Genomic DNA, 27631 nt, shown 5'->3' on the forward strand with positions numbered 1-27631 from the left:
ACTTAAGAGTCAAAATAATATAGGAAATGTTAAATAGTCATTATAATTTGTCCATGAAGACAAAACAAAAGTATATTACCTAGAAAGAGTCAACAGCACAAAACAGGAAAGCATATTCAATCAGAATTAATAAAGTTTCTTATCATATCCTTCAAATGAAGAAGACATACACATTGTCCCTTAGTGTCAACTAGTTAATCCTTTCTGAGCAAAAAAATCCAAGAGGGATTGTTTTTTTAACTTCTGTATCATAAGCAACAAGGTATCCAAACAATGGTATAGGAATACAGTGAGCAAGATGTTCAAGTACAAGATACTTGATATCTCCTGGGTGTTGTTCCTTAAAAATGTACAACTGACTCTTAAACAACCCAGGGTTTAGTGGTACCCATCCTCCACTTTGTTGAAAATCTACAAATATCCTGTAGTTAGCCCTCTATATAGGCAGTTGCTTCACACCCATAGTTCTGCATCCAGGGATCCAACCAACTGCAGATGGTGTAGTACTGCAGTATTTACCATTGAAAAAAATCCACAAATAAATGGCCCCAAGCAATTCAAAGCCATGTTGTTCAAGGATCAACTGTATATCCTAACTCATCCAACTCTAATTCCAAAATGTGTTCAGTGTGTTTTCAGGGAAGTACAACGGGTAATAATTAGCTCAGTTAACATTTAAGGCAGTTACAAAGTGCCAGCATGTTCTAAGTGTTCTACTTACACATTCAAATAATCCTCCCAACAACCATATAAATAGGTATCATTATCTTCCTCATTTTACAGATAACTGAAACTTGCCCAAGATAAACTTGTACTAGTAACTAGCACAAACAAATTTTCAACCTAGACAATCTCATTTTGAAGTCCATGTTCTTACTCACTACACCACACTGCCTCACATGAGCTGAGGATGCTTCTACTTCTGTAGGGTTTGAATCTCATAAATTTTAAATATTTTCTAGTTATCAGCAGAGGAATTTATCAAAGGTCTTCAGTTACATTAAAGATTACATTAATGAGACTGCCTAATGATGAAGGCTTTTTGAATTATAAATTTTGCACTGTTCAGTCTCAAATGTTTACTGTCTGCTGTATACAGATGTCAGATAGCAAGGCACTGGGGATATAGACAGTCTTAAGATGCTCTCTTGTTACATTTGTTCATCTATTAGATACTCACTGTGCACACGTTATGTGAAGGCACACTAAGCAATGTGGCATTTACCTAGATGAATCTGAAGCAGATTCTGCCCTTAAAGATTGTATAGTCTAGAAAAGGATAATAAAGAAAATCATTTTTAAAGAAGGTAAAAAGAATTACAGTTGCCAGTTCTTCATAAACATTAGCTCACTTAATCCTCAAAACACCACCAATAAAGTAGTTAATTATGTAACTTGTTTAAAAATTGTAAAGTCTTGAGTTGGAAAGAGGGATTATTTCCAGTTGATGAGATCAGAGAGAGCTCTTGGAAGTGACATTTGAACTGAGACTTAAAGGAGAAGTGAAACTGTAGGGAGAAATGGAGAAATAAAACCACACTAGCCGAGGAAACTGCAGGCGCAAAAGTATGAAGACAGAAAACAGAATTTTTAGTATTCATAGGGCACAAGGGCGTATTAGGACACTAAGTTGAAAATACATATTGGGGCCAGATAATGGAAACTTCTGTCAAGTTGAGGATATTCTATAGATAATGGGGAGCCACTAGAGATTTCTGAACAAGAGGATGATATAATCAAAGTGTACTTTAGAAAGAATAGTTGTCAAAAGTGTAAAATGATTGTGAGGGTTGAAGTTAGGATGCAAAGCAACAACAACGAGCAAAAGACATGAAGAGGCACGTTATTAAAGATGGTATGCTCATGAAAGCACATGAAAAGGTGTCCAGTCACTAGGGAAATGCAAATTAAGTCTATGATGAAGTATCACTATACACCTATTAGAAGAGCTAAAATAAATTGTGACAACAGGAAATGCTGGCAAGGATGCAAAGAAACTGGATCTCACACATTGCTGGTAGTAAAGTAAAATTGTATAACCATGCTGGAAAATAGTTTGGCAATTTCTTAAAAAGCTGAACATAAACTTATCGTACAACCTAGCAACTGTACTCGTGGGCATTTACCCCAGAGGAATGAAAACCAATGCCCACACAAAAACCTGTACACAAATGTCCCTAGCTTCATTACTTGTAATACCTGAAACGTATAAAAACAAAATATCTAATAATATATGAATAGTTAAACTGTGATACATCCATACTATCGGATCCTACTCAGCAATAAAAATAAACTATGGATATTCAGAATAGATTGGTCTCAAGGGCATCATGCTGGGTGAAAAAAGCCAATCTAAAAGGTCACATACTGTATGATTCCATTTATATAACATTCTCAAAATGACAAATTATACTGGTAGAAAAAAGATCAGTGGTTGCCAGAGGTTACACAGATAGTGTGTGTTAAGGGATGGGGGTAACCTAAGAGAGATCTTCACAGTGATGGAATATTCCTATACATTAATTGGGGCAATGGTTGCACAAATCTATTCATGATAAAATGACGCACACCTATATCCAAACATTGAGTCAATGTCAATTTCCTGGTCTGGATAGGTTAATGTAATTATGCAAGACATGACTATTGAAGGTACATGGGATCTCTCTGTAATGTTTATAATTTCCTGTGAATCTCTAATTATTTCCAAATAAAAAATTAAGAAAATTTTAAAGGAGCAAAACGTCCTAAAAAATAGCACATAGCATATGTAACATATGTATATATTTTAAAATGAATAAAATATCAAACTATTAATAGCTATTTCTCCAGTGGACTCTTTCATTCGCTACATTAATACTTCTACAATTTCTAAGTTTTATACAATGAAGATGTAATATTTGATAATGAGATAGAAAGGTTCTTTTAAGAAAACAAGAACAGTATTATTTCTTACCTGTTTGAAGCACATCACACAAACAGATATCAATCGAAAAAATTAAGAAAATAAGTCCAACTCAATTATTGTCCCATCCATGCCTATACACACTAAATAAAAGATAAGAAATAGTGAGGCAACTAGTAAGATCAAGATGTACAAGAGAAGATGTGACTATAAATCCAGCTCCATCACCCATTAACAGTGAGACTCTGGAAAATGACTTAGCCTTTATACTTTAACAGATTAAGACATTTCAAAGAGAAACTAATCAGAAATGTTAAACATCTTGTTTTGTGAATCAGGATGACAGAGATCTTACGATGTTAGAATTGGAAGTTAACTGGAAGATTTAGTACAACGCCTCAATTTACAGCTGAAGAAACTAAGGCTAAAGAATTAAATAAATTTCAAACAGCTATTCCAACACAGAATCTGATATAAAACCCAGAAAGCATAGTAGTAAGAGTGTTGGTTCTGCAATCAAACTGCCTACGTTCAAATTGTGGATTCACCATTCACAGCTATGTGACAAGCAGAAGTTACTTTAACCTCTTTGGGCCTCACTATTTTTATCTGTAAAATGAGGAGAATACTAATTCCTACTCCACAGGCTTGTTGTGAAGAATACAGACTAATTCCTGTAATGTATTTGTAATAATGATTGGCAAACAGAAACTGCCCAGTAAATGCAAGCTGGTATTGCCACCATCAATTCCTCTCTTTGCTAGTGTTGCCCTAGGCCTGAAATTAAACCATTAGGATAGTTATCTATAGTCAATAGTCAAATCCACTCAACTCTTGAAATCTTTGGGTTAATATAAAAGAAATGAGTATTTGAAAACATCTGTTAAAGATTTTGCTCAAGGTAGAATTGCCTTTCAGAGAAACAACAATACAATCAAGTAAAATAAACTGACAAACAGAATACAGTAGTGATTCCAGTTAACTAGTGCAGAATTTTACACATCAACATGAGTTTCTCATATAAAGACTTATTTAATATCAAATTTAATTAAAAAATATTTTTCAACAGGAGCATACCACTCACCAACATTTTAAAAAAGTATGTTACAGGCTGATGCAATTGATTATTGTTGATACCAAAAGAACTTCTATACTTTAACAATTTGGGAATAAATTGGGACAATTTCCTAAAGTGACAGGCACCAACAAGTAGAAAGACAAACTATTGCACTGGTCTTCATTATGCAAACACACAAAAGACCCAATGCCTTCTAATTTATCATTATGCAGTTTTTAGAATACAGAGGGACATATCAACAAAATAAAACCTTTACTTGTTATGTGTTTCACGGAACCAATGTCTATGTTCAGATGGTGACTGTAGTGACTTAAATATGCTGGAGTCCTAAGAGGGAAGTTCACAGTGATACAGGCCTTCCTCAGAAAAGAACAATCTTAAACAACCTAACTTACCACCTAAAAGAATTAGAACAAGAACAAACAAAACCCAAAGTTAGCAGAAGGAAAGAAATAATAAAGATCAGGGAGGAAATAAATAACATATAGATTAAAAAAAAAAACAGAAAAAAAACAATCACACCAAGAACTGGTTTTTTGAAAGAGTAAACAAAGTTGACAAGCCCCAGACCAGGCTCACCAAGAAGAAAAGAGAGAGCACACAAATAAACAAAATAAGAAATGAAAATGGAGAGATTACAACCAGTACCACAGAAATACAAAAAAATCATTAAGAGAACACTATGGACAACTATATGGCAATAAATTGGACAACTTAGAAGAAATGGACAAGTTTCTAGAAACATACAGTCTACCACAACTGAATCAAGAAGAAATAAATCATTTAACAGGGGGGAGGGTATAGCTCAAATGGCAGAGCACATGCTCAGCATACACAAGGTCCTGGGTTCAATCCCCAATACCTCCTGTAAAAATAAATAAATAAGTAAACCTAATTACCTCCCCCCACTATAAAAAAAAACAAAAAGAAGGAGGAGAAGAAGAAGAAGAAGAAGAAATAGATCACTTGAACAGACCAATCACTAGAAGTGAAATAGAATCAGCAATAAAAACCTCCCTGCAAACAAATGTCCAGGACCAGATGGCTTCACTGGGGAATTCTAAAAAATATACGAAGAAGAGCTCATATCAATCCTTCTCAAACTCTTTCAAAAGAAATACAAAAGAAAAGGGAATACTGCCAAACTCATTCTATGAAGCCACCATCACCCTGATACCAAAGCCAAGACACTACCAAAATAGAAAGCTATAGGCCAGTATCGTTGATAAACATAGATTCAAAAATCCTCAACAAAATATCAGCAACAACACATAAAAAAGATCATACACCACAATCAAGTTGGATTCATCCCAGGGATACATGGATGGTTCAACATACACAAATCAATCAATGTGATACACCATATCAAGAGAAAGGACAAAAATTACATGATCACCTCAACAGATACAATAAAATCTGATAAAATTCAACACCCACTTATGATAAAAACTCTTACCAAAGTGGGTTTAGAGGGAATATACCTCAATGTAACAAAAGCTATTTATGACAAACCTACAGCCAGCATAATACTCAACAGTGAAAAGCTAAAAGCCTTTCCACTAAAATCTGAATCAAGACAAGGATGTCCACTCTCACCACTTCCATTCAAGATAGTATTGGAAGTCCTAGCCATTAACAATTACACAAGAAAAAGAAATAAAATGGATCCAAATTGGAAGAGAAGAGGTAAAATTGTCATTATATGTGGATGACATTATACTGTATATAGAAAATCCTAAAGAGCTAGTAAGAGAATTTGGCAAGGTAGCAGGATACAAGATTAACAAACAGAAATCAGTGGCATTTCTTTACACTAACAATGAAATACAAGAAAAGGAAAGTAAAGAAACAAGCCCCTGTAAAATTGCATCTAAAAAAATTAAATACTTAGGAATAAATCTGACCAAGGAAGTAAAAGACTTATATGCAGAGAACTACAAAATGCTGACTAAGGAAATTAAAGATGACTTAAAGAAATGGAAAGATATCCTATGTTCTTGGATTGGAAGAACTAATATTGTTAAAATGGCCATAGTATCCAAAGCAAACTAGAGATTTACTGCAATCCCTATCAAACTACCCAGGACATTTTTCACAGAATTAAAATAAATAATCCTAAAATTTATTTGGAATCACAGAAGACCCAGAATTGCCAAAGCAATACTGAAGAAAAAGAATGAAGCTGGAGGAATAACCCTCCCAGACTTCAGACAATACTACGGAGCTACAGTAATCAAAACAGTATGGTATTGGTACAAAAGCAGACATATGGATCAATGGAACAGAATGGACAGCCTAGAAATAAACCCACAAACTTTTCATCAATTAATCTTTGACAAAGGAGGCAAGAACATAAAATGGAGTAAAGACAGTCTCTTCAACAAACGGTGTTGGGAAAACTGGGCAGCTGCATGTAAATCAGTGAAGTAATCCCTCACACCATACACAAAAATAAACTCAAAATGGCTTAAAAACTTAAATATAAGACAAGACACTATAAACCTCTCAGAAGAAAATAAAGGCAAAACATTATCTGACATAAATCCTGAGATTCTCCTAGGGCAATCTACATAAGCAATAGAAATAAAGGCAAAAACAAACAAATGGGACCTAATTAAACTTATAAGCTTTTGCACAGCAAAGGAAACCATAAACAAAACAAAAAGACGACCTATGGAATGGGAGAAAATATTTGAAAAGATGAGACTGACAAGGGCTTAATTTCCAGAATATATAAACAGCTCATACAACTTAATAAGAAAAAAGCAAACAACCCAATCCAAAAATGGGCAGAAGACCTAAACAAGCAATTCTCCAATGAAGACATACAAATGGCCAATAGGCACATGAAAAAATGCTCAATATTGCTCATTATCAGAGAAATGCAAATCAAAACTACAAAGAGGTATCACCTCACACCAGTCAGAATGGCCATCATTCAAAAGTTCACAAATGATAAATGCTGGAGAGGGTGTGGAGAAAAGGGAACCCTCCTACACAGTTGGTGCAGCCATTATGGAAAACAGTACAGAGAATCCTCAAAAAATTAAAAACAGACTTACCATATGATCCAGCAATCCCACTCCTGGGCATACATCCACAGGGAACCTTAATTCAAAAAGACACAAGTGCCCCAATGTTCACAGCAGCACTATTTAAAATAGTAAAGACATGGAAACAACCTAAATGTCCATCAACAGATGACTGGATAAAGAAGCTGTGGCATATTTATACAATGGAATACTACTCAGCCATAAAAAATAATAAAATAATGCCATTTGCAGCAACATGGATGAAACTGGAGAATGTCATTTTAACTGAAGTAAGCCAGAAAGATAAAGAAAAATACCATATGATATCACTTATATGTGGAATCTTAAAAAAAAAAAAAGACAAATGAACTTATTTACAAAACAGAAACAGACTCACAGACATAGAAAACAAACTTATGGTTATGGGGGGGAAGGGATAAATTGGGAGATCAAGATTTGCAGATACTAATATATATAAAAGAGATAAACAACAAGTTTATACTGTATAGCACATGGAACCATATTCAGTATCTTGTAGCAACTTATGGTGAAAAAGAATATGAAAATGAATATAGACATATTCTTATATGACTGAAGTATTATGCTGTACACCAGAAATTGACACAATATTGTAAACTTACTGTACTTCAATAAAAATATATTAAATAAATAAACAGATATGCTGGATTTTTTTTTGTAGTTTCACTCAGTTATGTGTGGGATTTTGTGTGTGTGTGTGTACAGAATACTCTAAAATACTGGAGTACAGTTTTACAGCTATCTGAAGCAACTGTCCTCTTTAAATACCATACCATACATTCAAATGCCCCAAAAGAAATTTATAACAATTGATGAAACTTGGTTCATAAATAAAATGTGCCGTTTTGGGAAGTTATTACTGATTCGGTATACAGTAAATTTTTTTTTAAAGTTATCATTTCCAAGTGATGTATAAAGCCTAAGAAATAATACCCATACTCCAGGACAAAAAAATGGGAAAGAGATTTTTTTTAATTATATAGAGTTAATGTTAATATATTCTCCTTAAGGCAATTATATATTATAGTTCCACTCATACTATTAAAATAAGCTTAAATCCAATTTTACCTAATAAAGCTTATTTAATACACACAACAGAGACAAATTATACCAGTGTGCAGATCTTAAACCAGAGCATAAAAGTCATTTTTTATGAAAGAAAACCAAAGTGTAGGAGGACACAGTTCACTTTGGGCATTTAACTCTCTGTCTGTGGTATCTGAGACTACGCAGTTTTTAAAAAATTCCATTTAAAAATTTTAAACCTAAATTAAAATCTTTTCATTGATCAAGCAAGAACTATTATTTTCATTTTATATTTATCAAAAAGATAGTTCACTTTTTCTTAGTGAGCACTGTTTCCATAGTATCTATGAATCTGCTACAATTACAAAACAGTTTCAGAGACACTGAACCACTTTGAAACTCTAGCAGTGATTTTCTACTGTTTTGCTATGTTCCACTTCTGAGCAGTAGAATCTGGGGCAGCACATTTAAAATAAATTAAATTGCCTCCTCAGTTACATTATCATTCTCTTGGCTGGCACTTCATTCAGCCCCAGGACATTTTGTTGTTGTGCAGACCATGTACTCTTATATACTGTTACTTTAAAAAAAAGTCATCATGTATTCCAAAGAACACAAAACTTTTCAGCTCCAACTTGCCTTTAAACTAAGACTTCCACTATTAGGTTGCACCTAATTCTTATACCACATTCAGAACTGTCTCAGTTCAATGAATAAGAATCTAACAGACAACATTGTGCAGTTTATTCCTCCAGTTATAATAAAAGTTTTCACACAACAGTCAAAAATATAGTGGTAAGCTTGATACAGGATCCTTAATCTGGTTGCATATTAGAGCACACCAGTAAAAAAGCCAATTACATAAAATTCAAATTTTTACTCTAATCACTAAAATATTATTTGCGCAGACTAGTAGCAGTTTGACAGTTTGACTGGTTAAAAAAAAGTTTATTGTTAAATATGCTACACCTCCAAATCAAATTAACATAATGGAAAATGAGAAACTGGCTCAAGACTTCAAACTCCATTACAATATTGTAAAAATACACTGGATTTGAACCCAAAATTTAATGTATAGTTTTGGCAATCTTTGACTTTCATACCAATATTATATTGATGAAACTGACATTGACTTAATTTAGTCTTGAAGTTTCACACTAAAACCAATTTGCAAGCATTTCCAATAACTCAGTGAAACAGTTTAACTTACAGGAAGCACCTAAATTAGCAGAATTCATGGTTCTCACCTCCTACAAGAATTTCTTAAATGTCAAGAATTTTAAGAGAATAGAAAAAGGGTCAAGATAACAGATTACCACCTCTGCCACAATTCAAAAGCTAAACTAAACCCACAATAAAAATTCAAGACAAATACAAAAATAGGTCTCTGCCTCCACAAAATTCATCTAAAGTACATATTATAAAACACTATTTTATGGTGAAACACTGTGCTGAAACTGTTATAACCAAGTTTTTCTAGTTTCTACCATCCTAAGCAAAAGCCAAGATAGACTCACATTATGTTACAGTCAGTACTGGGTGATTTTATTACTAGCAGGGTCCAGTGTAGTGAAATAACAAACCATCTCAAATATGAAGGCTTGAATCTGGATTCAGCCAGGTTAGGCTTAAGATTCAGTGATGACGGTGCTTTGTGTATGGGAGGATGGGGAGCACGTCTGTCACAAATCCGTATCTGTATATTCAGATGGCAAATTACCAGACAGCAACAAAGGCAGCGTGTAAACACTGAATTGTTTTCCAAGGGCGCCTGGCCCATGCTATTCTATTTTTAGGTAACCTTCTGATTTCTCAAAGCCCAGAAAACCAAAAGACCTAAAGTAAGAATCACTGTCATGATTAATGGCCAAGTTAGGTGCACCCTACTATAACACCATAATATTCCATCAGGACTGGAGGTAAGAATTTTTAAAGAATAGCTAGTTAATATGGTCATTATTATAAGACAAAATAATAATAATTAATAATATTCATTAGAATGTCTGTGATTCAACAGTTTCAAAAACAATGCTCAAATTTCAATTCTCAGAAAAGCCATGAAAATGTCTCTAAATCAACTATGGCAAAGTTCTGAAAAAGCACTGACAATCTAGGGATTAACAAAACAAAAATGTTTACAAATAGTTGTGCAATGTGAACTGTCTTTGCAGAATGAAGAAGATGCTACTGAAGCCAAAGCTGGTTTACCTAAATGTCTGCATGTTCTGCCATCATAGTCATGATGGCTTCTTCTGGAGAAATACAGATTTTCTTGCCTTAGACAAACAGCTCTACCATAAAACTGATTTTCTTTACAACTAAGTAGCTGTGAAAACTGTCAAAGCAAAACAAAGATAAAATAACTATTAGGCATTCTAATATATTAATTGTACAATTTCATTGAACAATTTATTTTTATAGTAACATTAAAATGTAACCTTAATAGAGAGTTCTTATATTTCAGTTCAGTTCAGCAAAATTTTACTTGCCAAGATTTTTATTTAGAGCCAGGTATTAAGACAAAGTCTCTAGAGAATCTCCGTCTGGTGAAGGCAAAAAGAAACATAAATAAACAATAGTAATACTAAGTATACTTTTTCAACTAAAGATCATTTGTATTAATTTAAAGAAAAGGGGGTTAATCTTTTAACAACAGCTAGAAGCAAAGCTAAGCATTCATCTCTCTTTTGAAGAAATACTGAGTATTTGAAGATATGACATAGTCTATACACATAAACTAATTTAACAGTTTGCTGCAATCAGTAAACTATCATCTCATGAAGATTAAATAACAGATACCCATTTAGAGAAGAAACACTTGATTCAAAGTTTGTTTTGAAATAGTCAACAACTTTGTAAACTTGTAACTGGATAACAAGTTGTAAAACAACATATGAGATGTGGCTAAAGTCAAATGCTTTCACAAAGCCATGTTATAATTTAACAAATCTACAAAGAAATTAGTCTATCTCTATTAAAGAGAATATAAATATTGCAAACACTATTTTTATGGCACAATTATGGTTTTGCTATTAAGTCTTCCATAAAAGGCATCTATTTACCCACCTCTCCCAGTTCCCTTAACTGCCAACAACAAAACCCCCCTTTATTTTTCTAGATAACTCTACTAAAAATATTATTCATACAATATTTGCAAAATTGCATTAATATTGGTCCTGCAAATCTGTCCAAAGTACCCTTCTAATTTTTAAGAGATAACTCCATTCCCGGAGTAACGGATGAGAGGAAGATCTGCTAGCCTCCTCAGCTGTGGTGATTTCACATACAGTTTTATGTATCTTTTAAACCCAGATATTTGAATTGACCATATTTTTTACCCTGTGGCAAATATGTGTCAACTGAAGCTGTCAAAGTGAAACCAGTCAATACTGAATATCTGTAAAATCCAAGTGCCCAAATTCTTGTTTAAATTTAAAGGTAATGTATTAAATCTTTTTTAAAATATATAAATTTGTCTGGTATTTAAGATAAATTTAAGAAAGAGTTACAGGAAAAAAAAAACACTAATATATTACACACACACATATTACTGTTAGAAAAAAATCCAAAAGATAATCTTCATTTTCAGAATCACTCCTTTCACTATCTTTCAAACATCACTTCCTTTCACTACTTCCCCCTAGTCTTTGGGCAAATCAGTGTTTAACACCGCCCCTCCCACCCCAGATTCTTAAAAGGATTCTCTGTCCACAAATGAGAAAGCCCTACAATCCAAGTATATAACCCTAGTGATTTTCCATGCATTAAAGACGCCTGTGAAAATACCAAGCCCTAAATTAGAGCCCTCAAGGGCTCCTTTTCTTTCTTGATACCATTTCTCTTTTTTTGGCCTTTAACGCCAGACGACTTGCACTCGATAAGCCCCTTCGAACCTAAATCCTTCCCCAAATTATTACCAGCCCGATGATCAGCGATCTCGTCAGCCCCAACCCGCTTATCTCTCTCCCTCCAGGTGGTAACATCGTCCCTGGCCCTGCTCCTCTGATCCCTCGCCCTCAACGCCAAATCCCAGAGCATCTCTTCCTCGGGTCCCACATTCCCAAGGGACCCCTTTAGTCTTCTTCCCTCAGTACTCTGCTTTTCAAAACCTCCAAGGCCTGCCTCTTCAAGGCCACATCTCCCTCAGTCTCACTCTCCCTCTCGCCCTCCCCTCAGCCTCTATTTACCCCTCTCAGCGTCGGGCCATCGGCTCAACAACGTCCATTTCCCTCAGATTCCATTCTAGGGCTGACTCTCCACGCTCCCTCAACCATCTCCCGGGGCCCCTCGGGTCCCTATCCGTGGCATCCCCCGGCTCCATCCCCGACTCCCCACTCGCCCTTGACTGCAGACGCCCCCCAAACTCCCCTCTCCTCAGCCTCAGCTCCCGCTCACCTCCGCGGTCCGAGTGGGGCTCCCCGAACCCTCCTCCGAGTCGGCGTCCGAGCCGCCGTCGGAGTCCGGCGCCCTCCGGGCCTCGGCGGAGTGAAACGCCTCGAGCGGCGGAGGCGGGGCCCAGGGAGGGGAGCCGGAGTGGAGGCGGTGGCGGTGGCGGCTGCGCGCAGGCATTGCTGCGGCCCCGGTTTCAGCCGCGCCGGCAGCCGCTGATATCCGAACCGGATGTGCTTCGGGAGGCGGGGCCCTACCGGCGGGAGGTGGAGCCCTACTGGCGGGGGGCGGGGCCGAAACAGGAAGGGACGCGAGGCTCAAGATGGGCGTGAGGGAAGAATCTTGGAATGAAACCACAGCAAGGAAACCTGAGAGCGCATGCGTCAGGCCCAAAGTCAAAGTAGGAGAAGTTGAGGGGCTAGAAAGGATGGGGCGGGGCCTATGGGATTAGTAAATAGGGTCTGGGGACAAGAGGAGGTTATCTGAATTCCTTTGGCGGGAGCCAGCCCCTCTCCAAGAGCCAACCCCCATCATCATTGTTACCATTTAATACCCTTTTAGTCTCTCACAGTCCTTATGCCAAATGCCACATAAATATCTCACTTAATCCTTTTGCCAGCTCTACAGGGTATTACAAACAGAAGGGCCAAGAAACTTGCCTGAGGTAGGGCAGTTAATAAGTGCCAAAGCCAGTATTCCTACTCAAATCTCTCTGACTTCAGAACCTGTGCTCTTCTCACTTTACTGTATTACCTGACCCAGTAGGAAGTCCCAACCCAGGCCTAACATTGGCATAAACTGATTCCGAAACCACCTGCGATCTGCGCTCCAGCCCCTCCTTGGCCTAGCTTTCCCAGGCAGTGCAGGATAGACTTCAGTGGCTCTGATGGGAGTGGGGGCAGGTTCTGGGGTGGACATGAGTGCAGATTGCTTTCCTCTACACTGGTGTGGCCATTACCCTGAAGCTGGACTCAAGGCCAGGTGCAGCTGGGAGCCTTCCCACTGCAGCTCATACCCCTCCCAGCCCCATCAAGACTTCATGAAGTCATCTGAGAGCGGGCAAGACATCTCACTTCTTCGTCCCATAACTAGTTCTAGCAGGACAGATAATAGAACTTTCTGTTTCTGTTGTGGGGATAAAAGCCTTTATAGGCAGAGGAATGTCCCTCCCACCCCAAAAATATTTCTGATGATAGCCCTTTGGTTTTTCAGAAAGTCTAGGGCAACAGTCACCTCCCTTCTGCCCCTTTGACATACATGGCGCATTTTAGCCTTCTCTTTTGAGAAATCGCCCATCTTCATAACAGAACCATTGCCAAATCTTCCCTCACAAACCTTATTGGCACCCTTTCGATGAGGTCCTCCATGCCTCCTCTCCACATTTCTCTGACTCTATAACTCAGGAAACTTCCCCTCCATAATCCAGAAGTTCATCCAACAGCCAAACAGTTCCCACCCAGCTTGTGACCCACACAGACCTGCAGAACTTTTCCTATTATTCATCCTTGGAGCCAACCACCTCCTCTGCACCCTAGATCTCTACTTTAACTCAGTCCTCAAACCAAATAGCTTTATATAGGGGTCTAAATCTGTTAATTCAACAAATGTTTCTTAAGCATCTACTATGTGTTAGACATAGAATATCCTTTGTTTCATTTAATCTTCACAATTCTCTGAGGTAGGTGTAATTATCCTTACTTTATAAAGAAACTGAGGTTGCAAGATAAAGTGACTTGCAGAGGTATGTCTGATTCCATATTGTCACAGAGTTTTGGGTTAAGGGGTGACTTGGAGAGGAAAATGTCCTGTTCTCTTTTGAGGCCCCGTGACTTGCTGAGTCACTGCTGCTGTCCCACCTGTCCCTGCCAATCTCCAGGAAGGAGAAATGACACTGGAGAGGCAGAGAGGAGTGACGGCAGAGACAGAGGGGTGGGTGGGCTGTCCTATGGCGGAGGCCTCGCTCCCAGAGCTGCAGGGAGATACCGAAGCCCTGCCTTGCCCCAGCATCCTGGAACTGGAGGAGCTCTTGAGGGCAGGGAAATTTTCTTCCAACCACGTGGATGAAGTTTGGCCCAACCTTTACATAGGAGATGCGTGAGTGTTAGCTGGACAAAGGGGTGTGGGGGTGGTGACAAGGAGACACAGTTCTTGGGATCTTTACCAGAGATGGGGGTGGGGTGGGAACAAGGGCAAATACTCTGATCACCCCAGGCCAGGGACTTTTGTTCAGGACCCCTGTGTGCTGGGAGCAGTGCAGTGATCAGGTGTAGCCACCAGGGGGAGCGGGACTTTGCTGGCCTGAAAGAAGGGAGCTTCCAGAGGTTCCTGGAGTCTTCTGGCAGGCACATCCAGAAGAACAGGCGAGTCTAGGGGACAGAGGACTGGGGAATGGTGATTTGGGGTATGAGATGGAGTGGACAGAGAGCTCCTCTTTCTGGTCCCAGCCTCCTGCCTCTGGACACAGAGTGGGTGAGGAAGCCTGACTGAAGGTGAATCAGGGAAGGTGTCGCCTCTAAACATTTGCATTTTAGAAGCAGGTATGAGGTAGTGGCCAGGAGAAGCTGGATGTACGTGCATGGTATGGCATGGGGCAAGAAGGGAGGGGCAGCTGAGTCCCAGGACTGAAGCAATTCTTTCCTTCCTGTCCTAGGCAAGGCAGGGGCAGATTGCCTAAGGAAGCAAAGAGGGGCTAAAGCTAAATCTTTGTGCCACCAACTCTCCTACCAGAAGGCCCCTAGAGTGGGATTGTGAGCTGTAGACCCCATGGGTTCCTTCTGGCTCCCTTTGGACCCTAATGTCTCCATCCCTCTGAAGCAGGGGACCAGGCAAAGCTTCCTTCCTGAACCTCATGGCTCAGCCAGCATCCAGCAACCCTTTTTCCCCCTCCCCAGGGCCACGGCAAATAACCGCTTTGAGCTTTGGAAGCTGGGCATCACCCATGTGCTGAACGCCGCCCACGGGGGCCTGTATTGTCACGGCAGCCCTGACTTCTACGGCAGCAGCGTGAGCTACATGGGGGTGCCCGCCCACGACCTTCCTGATTTCGACATCAGTGCCTACTTCTCCTCTGCAGCTGACTTCATCCACCGTGCCCTCAGCACACCTGGGGGTAGGACTCAGGGGCAGAACCCATATCCCATCCTGCTCAGTCATGGCGGATGTCCAGTTTCCTCTCAAACCTCAGTGCCCTCCCACCCCTAGCTTCTAAAAAGCCATCAGGTTTTAAAAATCCTATGCTCTGTGTTCTAGCAGTTTATCCAACCTCATTGCTTCACAGGAAGCAATGCAAACTGAGGCCTAGAATACAAGGTCACACCACGAGTTAGGAGTAGCCCTGGAGCTGGAAGCCAGGTCTCCCGAACAACAAAACCGTACTTCCTCTGCATCACTCAGCCTTGGGAAATCACCATCTGGTACCTAGATGTCTGCTTCTGCCCCGAAGTACTTTCAAATGGAAAAAATCTTCTAATACCTAGGGTACAAAAAAGGAGCCTGGGGAGGCTGGAGCCTGGGCTTTGTGTTCATAGGGGTGAGAACTGTGCCCCTTCCTGCCTGACCCGGGCAAGCCAGCGTCCCTCTCTGGACCTGAGTTTCTCATCTGTGTGATGGGAAAGACAAGGCTATGGCTCATAGCACTTTTCAACCCAGAGCACTTTGACATTCATTTGTTCATCCATTCATTCACCAACTCGTTATTATCTTTTCTGTACCATGCACTGAGCCACATACTGGGAATCCACACTTAGGCAAGGCAGGGCCCCTGGTGGAAAGACAGTCAAAACATGAAAGTATCATGAGTGCTACTCAGATGAGTGGGCCACTGTGCAGCACAATGGGAGCACAGGGTAGGACGCTCATTTCAGAAGACTGGGGAGGTGGAGGGACTTCCCTCTACAGCAGCCTTCACTGGCCACGTGCAAAAAGGATGAGCTGCTCTGTGATTCAAGTGATATCATGAATGGTCAGGAAGCCTTGTCTCAGTGGAAACCTGACAGATGAGTAGGAAATGTTAGTCAGACTGAGAGAAGGGGAAAAGTTTTACAGGTAGTTGAAACTGCATGTGGTGAGGCTGGTGGCCAGGAACCATGACAGCTTCAAGGAACTGAAAGTCAGCCAGGATTCCTAGAGCTGAGGGTTGGGGTGAGACAACCTGAGATGAGGCTGCAGGGGCAGCAGGGGCAGCTCACAGAGGGTCTTGTCAGCCACGTGAAGGAACATGGACCCCATCCCAAGGGTAGGCCTAACAGATGTTGGTATACCCATTTGACAGATCAGGAAACCAAGGCCAATAAAGGCTGAATGATTTGCCCAGGGTCACAAAGCAGAGCAGGGAAAGGAACTTGGGTCCCCACCTCAGCTCCTGGGTGGGCTGGTTGGTGGGAAAGGGTCTTTTATCAGGATGTCTTCTGCAGCCAAGGTCCTGGTGCACTGTGTGGTAGGGGTGAGCCGCTCCGCCACACTGGTCCTGGCCTACCTCATGCTGCGCCAGCAGCTGTCCCTGCGCAAGGCAGTGATCACCGTGCGGGAACACCGATGGGTCTTCCCCAACCGAGGCTTCCTCCACCAGCTCTGCCAGCTGGACCAGCAGCTGCGGGGTGCAGGCCGGAGCTGAGGGGCCAGGTGAGGGTCGGGCAGGGTGTGAGGGGCCAAGGCTGGGTGCAGTGAGAAGTGAGAGGTCAGGGGAGGGTAGAGCTCAGTGGTAGAGCGCATGCTTAGCATGCACGAGGTCCTGGCTTCGATCCCCAGTACCTCCATTAAAAAATAAACAAATAAAGAAACCTAATGACCTCCCTCACAAAACAAATAAAAAGGACTTAAAAAAAAAAAAAAAGAGAGGTCAGGTGAGGGCTGGGCAGAGGGCAAGGGTACAACCGGAAGTAAGGGGACGTGGATGGGACTAGTTCAGAGGTTGGATGTCAGGGCTGTGAGTGGTCGGCAGAGAGTTGAAGGGGGCCTGGCTCATTCCCCAGCTGCTGACCCAGGGTCTCACCAGGGCCTGGATGAGGCAACTCCCTGGTAGGACCCTCTTTATCCCCTAGCCCACCGGGATTCTTCAGACTGAGAGAGGCTGGAAAGGCTAGAAGGGAAAGGGGAGGAAAGAATAAAATGGAAGAGGTGAGGCCTTCCATCCCGGTCTTGATGCTGACCTGCCCTGCCTCCTTGGCTGAAAGCCTGTGGGGCTCCCCTGAGCCCAACCAAGGCAGCAGCGCAGCCAGTCCTGGCCCCTGAGGGCTGTCTGGGCCTTCCCACCCCTCTGCATACCTTCCCTGAAGGGCTGGACTCCAGCCACAGCCCTTGGGGAAAAGTGTGGCTGCAGCTACAGCTCTGAGCTTAGGTAATTCTCATGTCAGCCCTGCCATTCCCACAAAGGAGAAAAACAGATGCTCCTGCCATCAGCCATAACCTCCTCACACAAGCTCCATGTAAAGTTCTCCTGTCGCCATGCCATTCAGCTCTCTGCCTTGGACCTGGTACCCCGCTCTCTACCTTCACCCCCACCCAGTATGATCTCGGAGATCTAAAGAGGGATCCTCCCTGAGCTCCTTCCCTGGCTCTGGGCCCCCTTTAGGACATAAAGGTGTTTCCTCAAGTCTATCCATCTACCTCCGGCCTTCCTGTTCTGTGTTCAGTGCATTTGGAGCAATAGCAGATGGTCCTTAAGCTGCATAAGGGGAACAGATCCCCAGTACCTCCTCTCCCCAAGCTGCCTCCCTCCTGCTAGAGTCCCCCATGTCCCCAGCTGCCCAGAAGGAGTTGGGCTCCCCCAGCAGCAACGCTGCTTCTCAGGCTCCCCGCCCACACATGGTGACTGAGGTGCTGCTGCAATTTCTTTGGCACCAGCGCTGTGTTCTCCTCCAGCTCAGTTAAGAGGAGGCAGGGATGTCTCTTCCTCAGGGGGAGTGGCTGTAGGAGCACCAGATTGTGAGGAGCTGCAGAAGGCCCACTGCCCTTCTTCTCCCACCGTGCCCAGGCTGGGGCTGTCCCTGTCTGGCCCCAAGAGCCCATCTCCCTTACATTCACATCCCCAGTGGGGGATGTCAGATGGGAAATTAGATCTTCACAGCTGCTCTCCACTCCTCCTGTTCCACCTTCAGCTCTTGCTACCCATATTACTCCTTCCCTCATTTCTCTGCAACCCTGACTTTGACTGTACTCCACCACCCACTGGCTCAGAGGGGCTGCCACTTGGGGGTGGGGGCTCTCCTGGGAGTTGGGAGAGTTAGCTTTCTCCTCCTGCCAAGGGCTTCTTGGTGCATGGCCTGGATCTCCCCCTGCCCATCACCCATGAGAGCTGTCTTTGTCTCTGAAGGCATAGCCAGCCCAGCCAAGAGGAAGCACTTTAGCAATAGCGATCCCTTCCCACGTGCTTTCAGGATGAGCATCTTGGGGATGGGGACTAGGACAGGACAGAGGGCTAGGTTTAGAGTCTGGGGGTGAATGTAATGGAAGAAAATGAGGCTGATAGCTGGGGTTGGGATTAGGCATGGGGCTAGGGTAGGTGGGAACTTGCTGTGAGGAGCTCTGCAGTGTGGGGAGCCAAAAGGGGAAAAGGAACATCATGTTCCCATCCTGCCCTCTTTCCCCTAAACAGGTTTTGGAAACTGGCAGAACAGGAGATCGCTGATCATGCCCAATCACCGTACTTCCTTATTTAAGGGCCTGGGGCCCTTAAATAACCCTGACCTCAGACCCCAGCATCTTTCCCTTTAGGCAGCAGGCTTTGGAGTGGAGGTTAGTTGGGCTACAGAACTGCACAACTCCTGGGGGTGCCATCCACCAAACAGTCTGTGCAGCTGGAGCCCCAGGAGTTGTGCAATGAACAACCTGTGTGACGGCACACAGCAGCCCTGGGGCTGGGGACTCTGAGAAATGAGAGGGCTGGGGGAGAGGTCGTCTCTCTGCATGCCCTGGACCCCAAACCTGCAACCTCATCTCTCCTGGCATGCATACCCACTTGACCTCACACGGAGGCTTGAGGCAGTAGCAGGTTGATCTGGCAGCTCTCGCCTCTGTCCTGATGAGCCTCAGCTATTCTGAGCCTTGGTTTACCCACCTGTAACATGGAGCTCCTCTCTCCCCCAGAGCTGGTCCGTACGCCCTGTCATGGGGCTCTGCCACTTTGCCACCCAGGCACTGGTCCTGTTGGTGCTGCTGGAGCCTCTGGCCCAGGTGGATACCCAGAAGATGATAAGAGCCCAGTTTGGGGACCATCCCAGAGCCTGCAACTCCATCCACTTCCTCCTGCTGCCCGCACTCCCTCTCAGCCACTGTATCCAGTTCTCACAGGTAGGAAGGGATGACCCTCTCAGCCAAGCCCTGAAGCTCCTCGGCCAGGAACCCCAAGTTCCCTCAGGAGGTGGGGGGCATTGGAGGAGAGCGGGAGGGGATTCTAAGTATTCATGTTAGCCCTTGGCCACAGCTGCCTCTGCCAGCTCTCCCCAGGGCTCAGGGAGCTGCAGCAGGCTCAGAGACCCAGTGGAGGTGTGGCTGAGGGTATGCACACATCTGTGTGTGTGTCAGTTGTCTGGGGGTGCAAGTGGGAAGAGTACTGACACATGGGTATATGAGGAGTGACCTTAGATCATCGCACTGGCCTCAAGGGACAGTGAGGCCTGAGCCAGGAATGCCTTCTGAGGGAAGGAGGAACTTGGCAGAGGGCAGAGTGGTTTCCAGACACACAACTGCTGAGTTTGGTCCAAAGGCCTACTCCAAACTCCACTTACATATTTGTTTGTCTGCCCATACTTCCTTCAGCCTGAGTCTTCTAGATCTTAATCCTGGGCCAGTCCTGTAATCCTCAGCTCCCAACTAAAGGCCCCTGGACCTGGGTTCTGATGCTGGCAAGGCTGCCAGTTTGTGTGTGATTTTGGCTAGTCTTTTCCCTGTACTGCTCCATGGAGGATCCTTCTAGCTTTAACCTTCCGCATGCTCCATACCACCCTTGAAGGCCAAGGGAGCTTTCAAAATGGCTTATTCAATCTTCTGTCTTCCTGCCCCATGATCATCATACACGCATACCACAGACCGACCCCTGCAGGACTGCCTTTGCTCCCAGCAGGGCCAGGTGCCTGGCTGGGCTTGGCACTGATCATCATCCCAGGGGACCAGTGGGTGAGTTGGGAGTGGCAAAAGGAGGCCAGAAGAGGGGAGCAGCACATCATGCTTTATAATTAAACTCCAATCAAAAAATAGAAACAGCATCAAGTGTGCAGAGACAGGCGGCTTGAAGTCGGCAGCACGAAATACCGGTCCGAGAAGACCATAGCCTGGGCCAGATACCCCCACAGGTGGGTAAGTGCCCCTGTTTCAGGGGGGCTGCAGAGCATGCTGGGTATGAGGGCCAGGACACCTGTGCCTGTGTGTGCTGAGGAGAGACTGGGTTAGGTTGGGGGAGGGACTGGGTCAGAGACAGAGGCACTAACAAAGCATAGTAGAGTCAGGAAGACCTGCGCTTGAATCCTGTCTCTCATGCTTATTTGGCTGTGTGACCTTGGGCATATGGCTTAATCTTTTTGAGTCTCAGTTTCCTCATCTACAAAATAGGGATGATAATATTATCTAACTCATAAGGGTACTGTGAGGATTCAGGGAGAAGACATAAGCATTCAGCTCTGATATGTAGTACATCCTTAGTAAGTGGGTGAATATAATAATTATTTTTGGACAAAAAGACATCAAGAGACACAAAGAGATAGAGACCAAGCCTCACTGTCCTGCTGGAAAGTTACTCTTTACCCAGGGTGTGGCTGAGGATTGAGAGGGCAGCAGTAATAACAGTAATGATAATAATAGTAAGATGCACCATTTATTGGGCATCGACCATGAGGCACCTTCCTCCACCATACTCTTCACTTGTCCTGCCCTGAGACCTCCTGTGGACACAGTCCCATCTGGTCCATCTGGGGAGAAGGAGGGGGAAGCAGAGAGAGCGAGCAGGAGGGCAGACTGGGGGAACATCTGGAGCTTCCACGGAGGAGATGGATGGCTAACAGCTCCTCCCCGCCCCCACCCCCCGGAGCCTGTGCCTTGGCCAAAGGCAGCCGGCACACGGGGTGGTGTGCTGGGTGACTGTGGAGAAGCAGGAGCCCCTGTGAGAGGCTGACAGACAGAGGCAACCAGGGAGAGCAAGAGAGGCAAGGCACAAAGGCAGAAAACAAGTGTCTGAGCTTGAAAACAGCAGCTGCCCACAAAGGCAGCTCTCAGCTTAGGGAGAAGAGGCAGGAACGGGGCAGACCGAGCACCAGCGTGAGTGTGGAGGAGGGCCAGGCCAGGCCCGGCCCTGCTGGACGCTGGGCCCGGGCTTCAGCTTGCAGTGGCCGAGGACATACAGGAGGTGTCTGGCAGGGACCTCAGGAGTCCAGGTCTGGGGATGGCAGAAACCAGGGGGCTGCTGCAGTTGCCTCACCAGCTCCCCTTTTCTGGAAGATGAAGGAGGAGTTGCTGGGTGGGAGCTAGGCCTGATTCTGGCTGACAAGGTGGGCTGGACTCCTGTGGGACAGAGCACACAGGTAGGGGGTGCATCCATGAGCATCAGGTGTGAGGTCCAAGGTGAGGCCTAATAAGAAATACCTCTAAGTTCCAGGAAAAGGCCCCCTTCTCCAGACCTGGGCTAAGGGCCCCTGGGAGGCTGAGGCATGGGCTGTGATTTAGTGACCCTCAATAATCCCAGACCTCCCTGCTGGCTCCTCCTCCCAGGAGCCTCCAGGAGGAGCCAGGAAAAGTTCTGTCTCACCTGGAGCCTGGCTGTCGGCTCCCAGGCACAGATGGGCTGCAAGGCACCCACTGGCCACTGGGTGGCAGCCTTACCCCACGCCAAGCGCAGAGGCCTGCGCCCGCCTGCCAGGCTTCCCAAACCCCGTCCCGCCCAACCTGGGGCTCATGCAGCCCCACCTGGTAGGTCCAGACCAGTGTGGCTGCTGGACTTTCCCCATCCCAACACCCTACACTGCGCCCTCCCCTGTCACCATCTGTTACTGCAAACCCAGCCACTCTCATTCTCAGGTCACACCCTGCAGAGATTCCTTAAAGTCAGGCAAGGCCAGCATCTTTAAGATGAGGAAGAGAAACTGTGGCCCAGATAGGAGCAGATAATTTGCTCTTGACCACAGAATGAGTTGTGGCCGAGCTCTCCACCCTCCCTCTAAAGTTCTCTTCCCACAAATTCAGGTAGCTTCCCATCTCTATGGGGAGTTCCAGAGCCAAGAGCCTTTAATCCCAAAGAGATGCCAAGCAGAGAGGTTTGGAGGGACTGCACTTCAGTCCACAGTGGCCTAGGTCTACTCTCAGGCCCCACCCCCACGGACTCCAAGGCGAGGAACTGGAATTCCAGGCGCTTCACAGCGTTTTGTGTTCTGGGCGGAACCTGCCCTGGCCCGGTTCCGCTCACATGCTGAGACCTGTCCCTGCACCCATTCCCCCACTCCCAGACCCAAACCATGCCCTAGGTAGGTGGCAGGCCACTCAGCCTGCCCTGAGAGGTCACAGTGGGGGATGAAGGGGAAAACCGGGTCTTCACTTCCTCCTTGCCCTCCTACTGCCCGCTGGGTGAGCTTGGCCAAGCCGGTGGCCTCCTGGGTGCCTATTTCTCTTCCTGGTCCTGGCACCGCTTATCAAAGAGCAAAGAAGTTCTTCCCAGTTTGTACCTTCCCTAGTTACTGGTTGAGGGGGCCAGGGACTGTTAGCCAAGAGAAGCCTTCCTTCCCAGCCCAGCACCAGACCCAGGTTCTGGTGCCACTGACATCCCAGCTCTGCAGGGTCTCGGATGCCCTCAGCCAGCTGACTCCTGACACAAGCCACCCAACCTGCACGAGGCCTGACCTGCAGCTCTGGCCTGAGTCGTGGGGGTAAGGAGGGAAATCCCAGGGCCTATAGACAGATGTGTAACAGCTACACCAGGCTCCCCTGTAGAGACAGATGGGTTAGTGATCACTCTCTGGAATCCCCAAAGGTGGTAACTCAGAGGCTTGGGGATGGAGATGAAGGAGCACAGAGCTGGAGTGAAACTCTAGCCTTGCTACTTAGCAGCCATGTGGCTTTGGGCATCTCTTAAAATTAATCCTGACCTTCAGCTTCCTCCAATGTAAAGTAGGGACCTCCCACACCCTAAGAGGCATTGGCTTATTCAGTACAGAAATGTTAACAAATGTCAGCTTACAGCCTAGGCCCCTCGCTCCAGAGATGGGCTCTGACCTTCCAGCACCTGAAAATGGGAGGAGTGGGGGCCTGAGGATCAGCCCTAGAAGTAGCTGAGGAGGGGGCTTGAGATGAGCTGCCCGGTTGTGGGGGTCTTCCTAGATGCTCTGAGGGCCACAGCCATCTGGGGTCCCCTTCCCTACAAAGTCCCAAGCGACCAGCAACTTAAGGAATGGGGTATGCATTGACTAGTTGTTAGAAACAGGGAACTCCGAGGGCCCCTTGAACAAAACTTCCAATATCATCAGGGGCCTCTGGGGAGAGCAGGAAAGAGGGCTTCCCAGCTCCACAGCAGTGACAAGGGATTGATTCCCTTGTTCCCTGGGGAAAGGATCTAGGCCTCAGCCTCAGCCGAGCTGGTTAAGAACCAAATCCGAAATATCTGAAGCCCTTCCTGAAGCACCCACCAGGCCTGGCCCTCCCTGTCAGCTGGACCCACCTGCAGGAGCCTGCCCCTGGCCACCGCAGTGTCCACTCTGTTTCAGGATGGACTCGCTGCAGAAGCAGGACCTCCGGAGGCCCAAGATCCATGGGGCAGTCCGGGTGCCCCACTACCAGCCGCCCACGCTGGCCTCGCTGCAGCGCTTGCTGTGGGTCCGTCGGGCTGCCATGCTGAGCCACATCAATGAAGTCTGGCCCAACCTCTTCCTGGGAGATGCGTAAGTACAGCCCCTAGTGGGAGCAGAAGGGGAGCCTCTCCCAGAGCCCTGTAAGGAGCAGGTAGCACCTCTTTGCTTCTCACAATCTCTTTCCACATGTTTCTTTCCTTTTATGTTATTATTACTTTGTGGAAATAGAACACACGTAAAAAAAAAGTGCACAGAGCATACACAAACAGTCTCACCACCCAGGCCAGGAAACAGGGCATTACTTGTGCCCCAGAAGCCCCTGCTGAACCCTTCTCATCGTAACTCTTTTCCCTGTAGATAATGACTGACTACTGAAGTAATTATTTCCTTGCTCTTCTTTACAGTTTCACCGCTTGTGTGCTTGTGTTAGTTTTGCCTGTCTTTTAAGGTGACATGAATAGAATCAGATTGTGTGTTTTGTGCCAGGCATCATTTGCTCAAAATTGGGAGATTTGCTGACGTTCTTTGTAGCTAGGGTTCATTCATTTTTTTGTTGCTACCTAAGAATATACTACTCATTTGTATGAATACACCAGAATTTATCCATTCTATTTGAGTTGTTTCCATTTTGGGGCTATTATGAACAGTGATCCCAGAAACATTCTAGTACGTGTCCTGGGAACACATACATTTCTCTAGGGTGTATAGAGAGTGGAATTGAGTCCTTTTCCCTAAAAGTTTTCTTAACATTTAGAACATATGGATCAATGTATGTGGATTTTCTAAGGTTTGCTTAATTTTTAGAAATATGGATCAATATCTCATTAACAATATGGCAGATATATATCCCCCTACTCCCACAGACAACCAGTAATAAAATCCCTGTTGACTTTTAAAGATGCATACACACACATACATAAATGCTTTTTCACAATTTGTTTCCTTACAAAAATGGTAGCACTTGATAATCCCATCTTATAATCTGCCTTATATAGAAAGCTTTTTTTAAAAAATGGAATTGCATGACATACTTTAAAAAACACTTTGAATGGTGTTCTGTTTAAATAGCTGCATTTTCCCCAGGTTCTCAATATAGCACAAACACCTCTCCTGGTTCACCTGCATCCATTGAAGACATTTTTGTGGTTACATAGTATTTCATTTATGGTATACAGTCAGTCTCCTATTAGAGGATACTTAGGAATTTTTTCAATTTTTCACCAATTTTTCACCATCTTAAATACAACAAGATCCAGTTTACACATGTCTGTGGGCATATTTGGGATTGTATCTTTAAGTTCCTAGAAGGAGACCTGCTGGGGCAACGTAAGTGTACAGTTTTGAGGCTTTTGATGCATGTGGCCAAATTGCTCTCCAGAAAAGCTGGCCTGAGTGGAAGAGGGTCTTGAACTCCTACTAGAGGAGTCCCTTCACCTGAGACCAGTTCACTGGTCCCAGTCTCTACCTTGGAGGGGGATGGCAGGGGAGGAAAGGGGCAAGTTCCAGCTCAGCCACAGCTGACCCAGTGAGCTCTATTCCACCTCCCAACTCCCCCCGTGCCCTCCCTGCAGGTATGCAGCCCGGGACAAGTACAAGCTGACTCAGCTGGGCATCACACACATCGTGAATGTTGCTGCGGGCAAGTTTCAGGTGGACACAGGTGCCAAGTTCTACCGTGGAATGCCCGTGGACTACTATGGCATCGAGGCTGATGACAACCCATTCTTCAACCTCAGTGTCTACTTTCTGCCTGTTGCTCGATACATCCGAACTGCCCTCAGTGTCCCCCGAGGTCAGTGGCTGGGGAAGGCACTGGGGTGGAGGTAGGGAGTAGGTGGGATCTGGGGCTGATGGTGGGGTCCTTCAGCAACTTTCCTACCCCATGGGGCAAATAGCTACTACCATTTAGTAAGCATCCCCTTCAGGGACACCCAGGAAACTGACAATCATAGATATAACTAAGGACCAGTGTGGTTGTCATGGTAACTGTATCCCTCAGTAAGAGGCCCTAGCAAAGGCTCTTGAGCAGGTTTCTCTAAGATGAGGCCTTGGTGCAGAGCTGCAGGGGCAGGGGAGAGGGCAGAACTGAGGAGAAAGGGAGGTAGGTGAACACCTCCTTAATCTGATACAAACCCAGGGGACTTCAGGAGTACTGATCCCCACCACCATGCCAAAGCTGCAAAAGATGCCAGAGGAAGCACTTCGGACCAGGAGAAGGGAAGCCCAGCTACTAACCTTAGCCTTGCCACTGACTTGCTGTGCAACCTTGAGCCAGTCCCTTCCCTCTCTAGGCCTCAGTTGCCCCATAGGAAAGTGAAGACAGTGTCAGTATTCCAGGATGCTGTGATAGGTGGGCTCCTGGATGGCCAGAAGCATCTCTGATCCCCCAAAGGATGGGCAGTGCAAGGACCGGTGGTTGATGCTGGGTTGGGTCTCCCTGCAGGCCGCGTGCTGGTACACTGCGCCATGGGGGTGAGCCGCTCTGCCACAGTTGTCCTGGCCTTCCTCATGATCTGCGAGAACATGACGCTGGTGGAGGCCATCCAGACAGTGCAGGCCCACCGCGATATCTGCCCCAACTCAGGCTTCCTCCAGCAGCTCCAGGTTCTGGACAACCGACTAGGGCGGGAGACGGGCCGGCTCTGACCTGGTGGCAGTCAGGATCCCAGACTCAACCGACCAGCCTGGCCCTGGGGACAGCAGTCTCTGCTGTTCTCAGTGACCTGCAGATGTAAATAGCAAGTCGGGGCTTAGCTGAGGCAGAGGCAGGGAGAGCTGGCTGGTGACCTTTAGCAGGTGGATTTCCCTGACCCAATCCAAAGATTCTTTATGCAAAAGAGAGTTCAGTCTGTCTCTATAATAAAAGGTTCATCATAATAAAGACAGATCTTCTGGTGGTTTGTGGGGCAGTGGCTTACTCTCAGGATGGTCATGAGGTTCCAGAAGGCTTTCCAACTCATGATGGCAGCCTGGAGACAAAGTCTGAGTCCATCGTCTGAATAAAGACCAGAGTTTGATGTGTCAGCACCTTCCCCATGCCCAGTCTGTCAGAAACTGACTATCAAAGCTTGCTGTGCACAAACAGCATCTCCTGAATCCAGCCAGTCTTTTCATTTTCACTCTACTTTCAAAAGGACTGACTAAAATTACAGAAACCTAAGAGAGGCATTAAACCAGAGGATAGGGTTGGGGAGCAGACAAGCCAGAAATCCTGGCAAAGGATGGTTATGTGATGGGGCAACCTTTGGCCCCGAGTTTCTTACTTCTTGTCCTAATAAAATAAAACAATACAGAAAGCCCACAGGTCCCTCGCTTGTACTGGTACAAGGTTTTTATGAGGATTAAGTAGGGCTGGCTTTCCTTCTACCTCTCTGGCTGTTCCTACTTAGCCCTTGCCTTCTTT

General features: G+C 44.9%; 2 protein-coding genes across 10 annotated transcripts in view; one reads left to right on the forward strand and one right to left on the reverse strand.

The window, feature by feature from the left end:
* The window catches only part of SAMD8 (sterile alpha motif domain containing 8), a 47610-nt gene extending 34947 nt beyond the window's left edge, over window positions 1–12663 (reverse strand). For 2 of the 4 annotated variants that reach the window (XM_010984121.3, XM_031462132.2), the window contains exon 1: window positions 12473–12663. In XM_010984121.3, the coding sequence (XP_010982423.2) occupies window positions 12473–12646 (174 nt within the window). In that variant the 5' untranslated portion in view covers window positions 12647–12663. Of the gene's footprint in view, window positions 1–7042; window positions 7089–10285; window positions 10342–12472 lie in introns of those variants that run through there. The other 2 variants (XM_031462131.2, XM_064488026.1) reach the window with 2 other exon arrangements.
* Window positions 12664–14388: 1725 nt separating this feature from the next.
* On the forward strand, window positions 14389–27109 carry DUSP13B (dual specificity phosphatase 13B). 6 transcript variants are annotated; one of them, XM_010984122.3, is made up of 7 exons: window positions 14389–14560; window positions 16879–17086; window positions 19550–19753; window positions 20660–20754; window positions 24145–24318; window positions 25800–26020; window positions 26672–27109. In XM_010984122.3, the coding sequence occupies exons 1-7, from the start codon at window positions 14412–14414 to the stop codon at window positions 26872–26874; spliced, it is 1254 nt and encodes a 417-aa protein (XP_010982424.1). In that variant the 5' UTR covers window positions 14389–14411; the 3' UTR covers window positions 26875–27109. The 6 variants fall into 6 exon arrangements, with proteins under 6 accessions (XP_010982424.1, XP_010982429.1, XP_010982425.1 ...); XM_010984123.3 differs by lacking the exon at window positions 16879–17086 and having other exon boundaries at window positions 14505–14560; XM_010984125.3 differs by lacking the exons at window positions 14389–14560; window positions 16879–17086 and adding an exon at window positions 15527–15575.
* The last annotated feature ends 522 nt before the right edge of the window (window positions 27110–27631 follow it).

This window comes from Camelus dromedarius, chromosome 8, assembly GCF_036321535.1.
Source record: "Camelus dromedarius isolate mCamDro1 chromosome 8, mCamDro1.pat, whole genome shotgun sequence".
In the NCBI taxonomy this organism is placed as follows: domain Eukaryota; kingdom Metazoa; phylum Chordata; class Mammalia; order Artiodactyla; family Camelidae; genus Camelus; species Camelus dromedarius.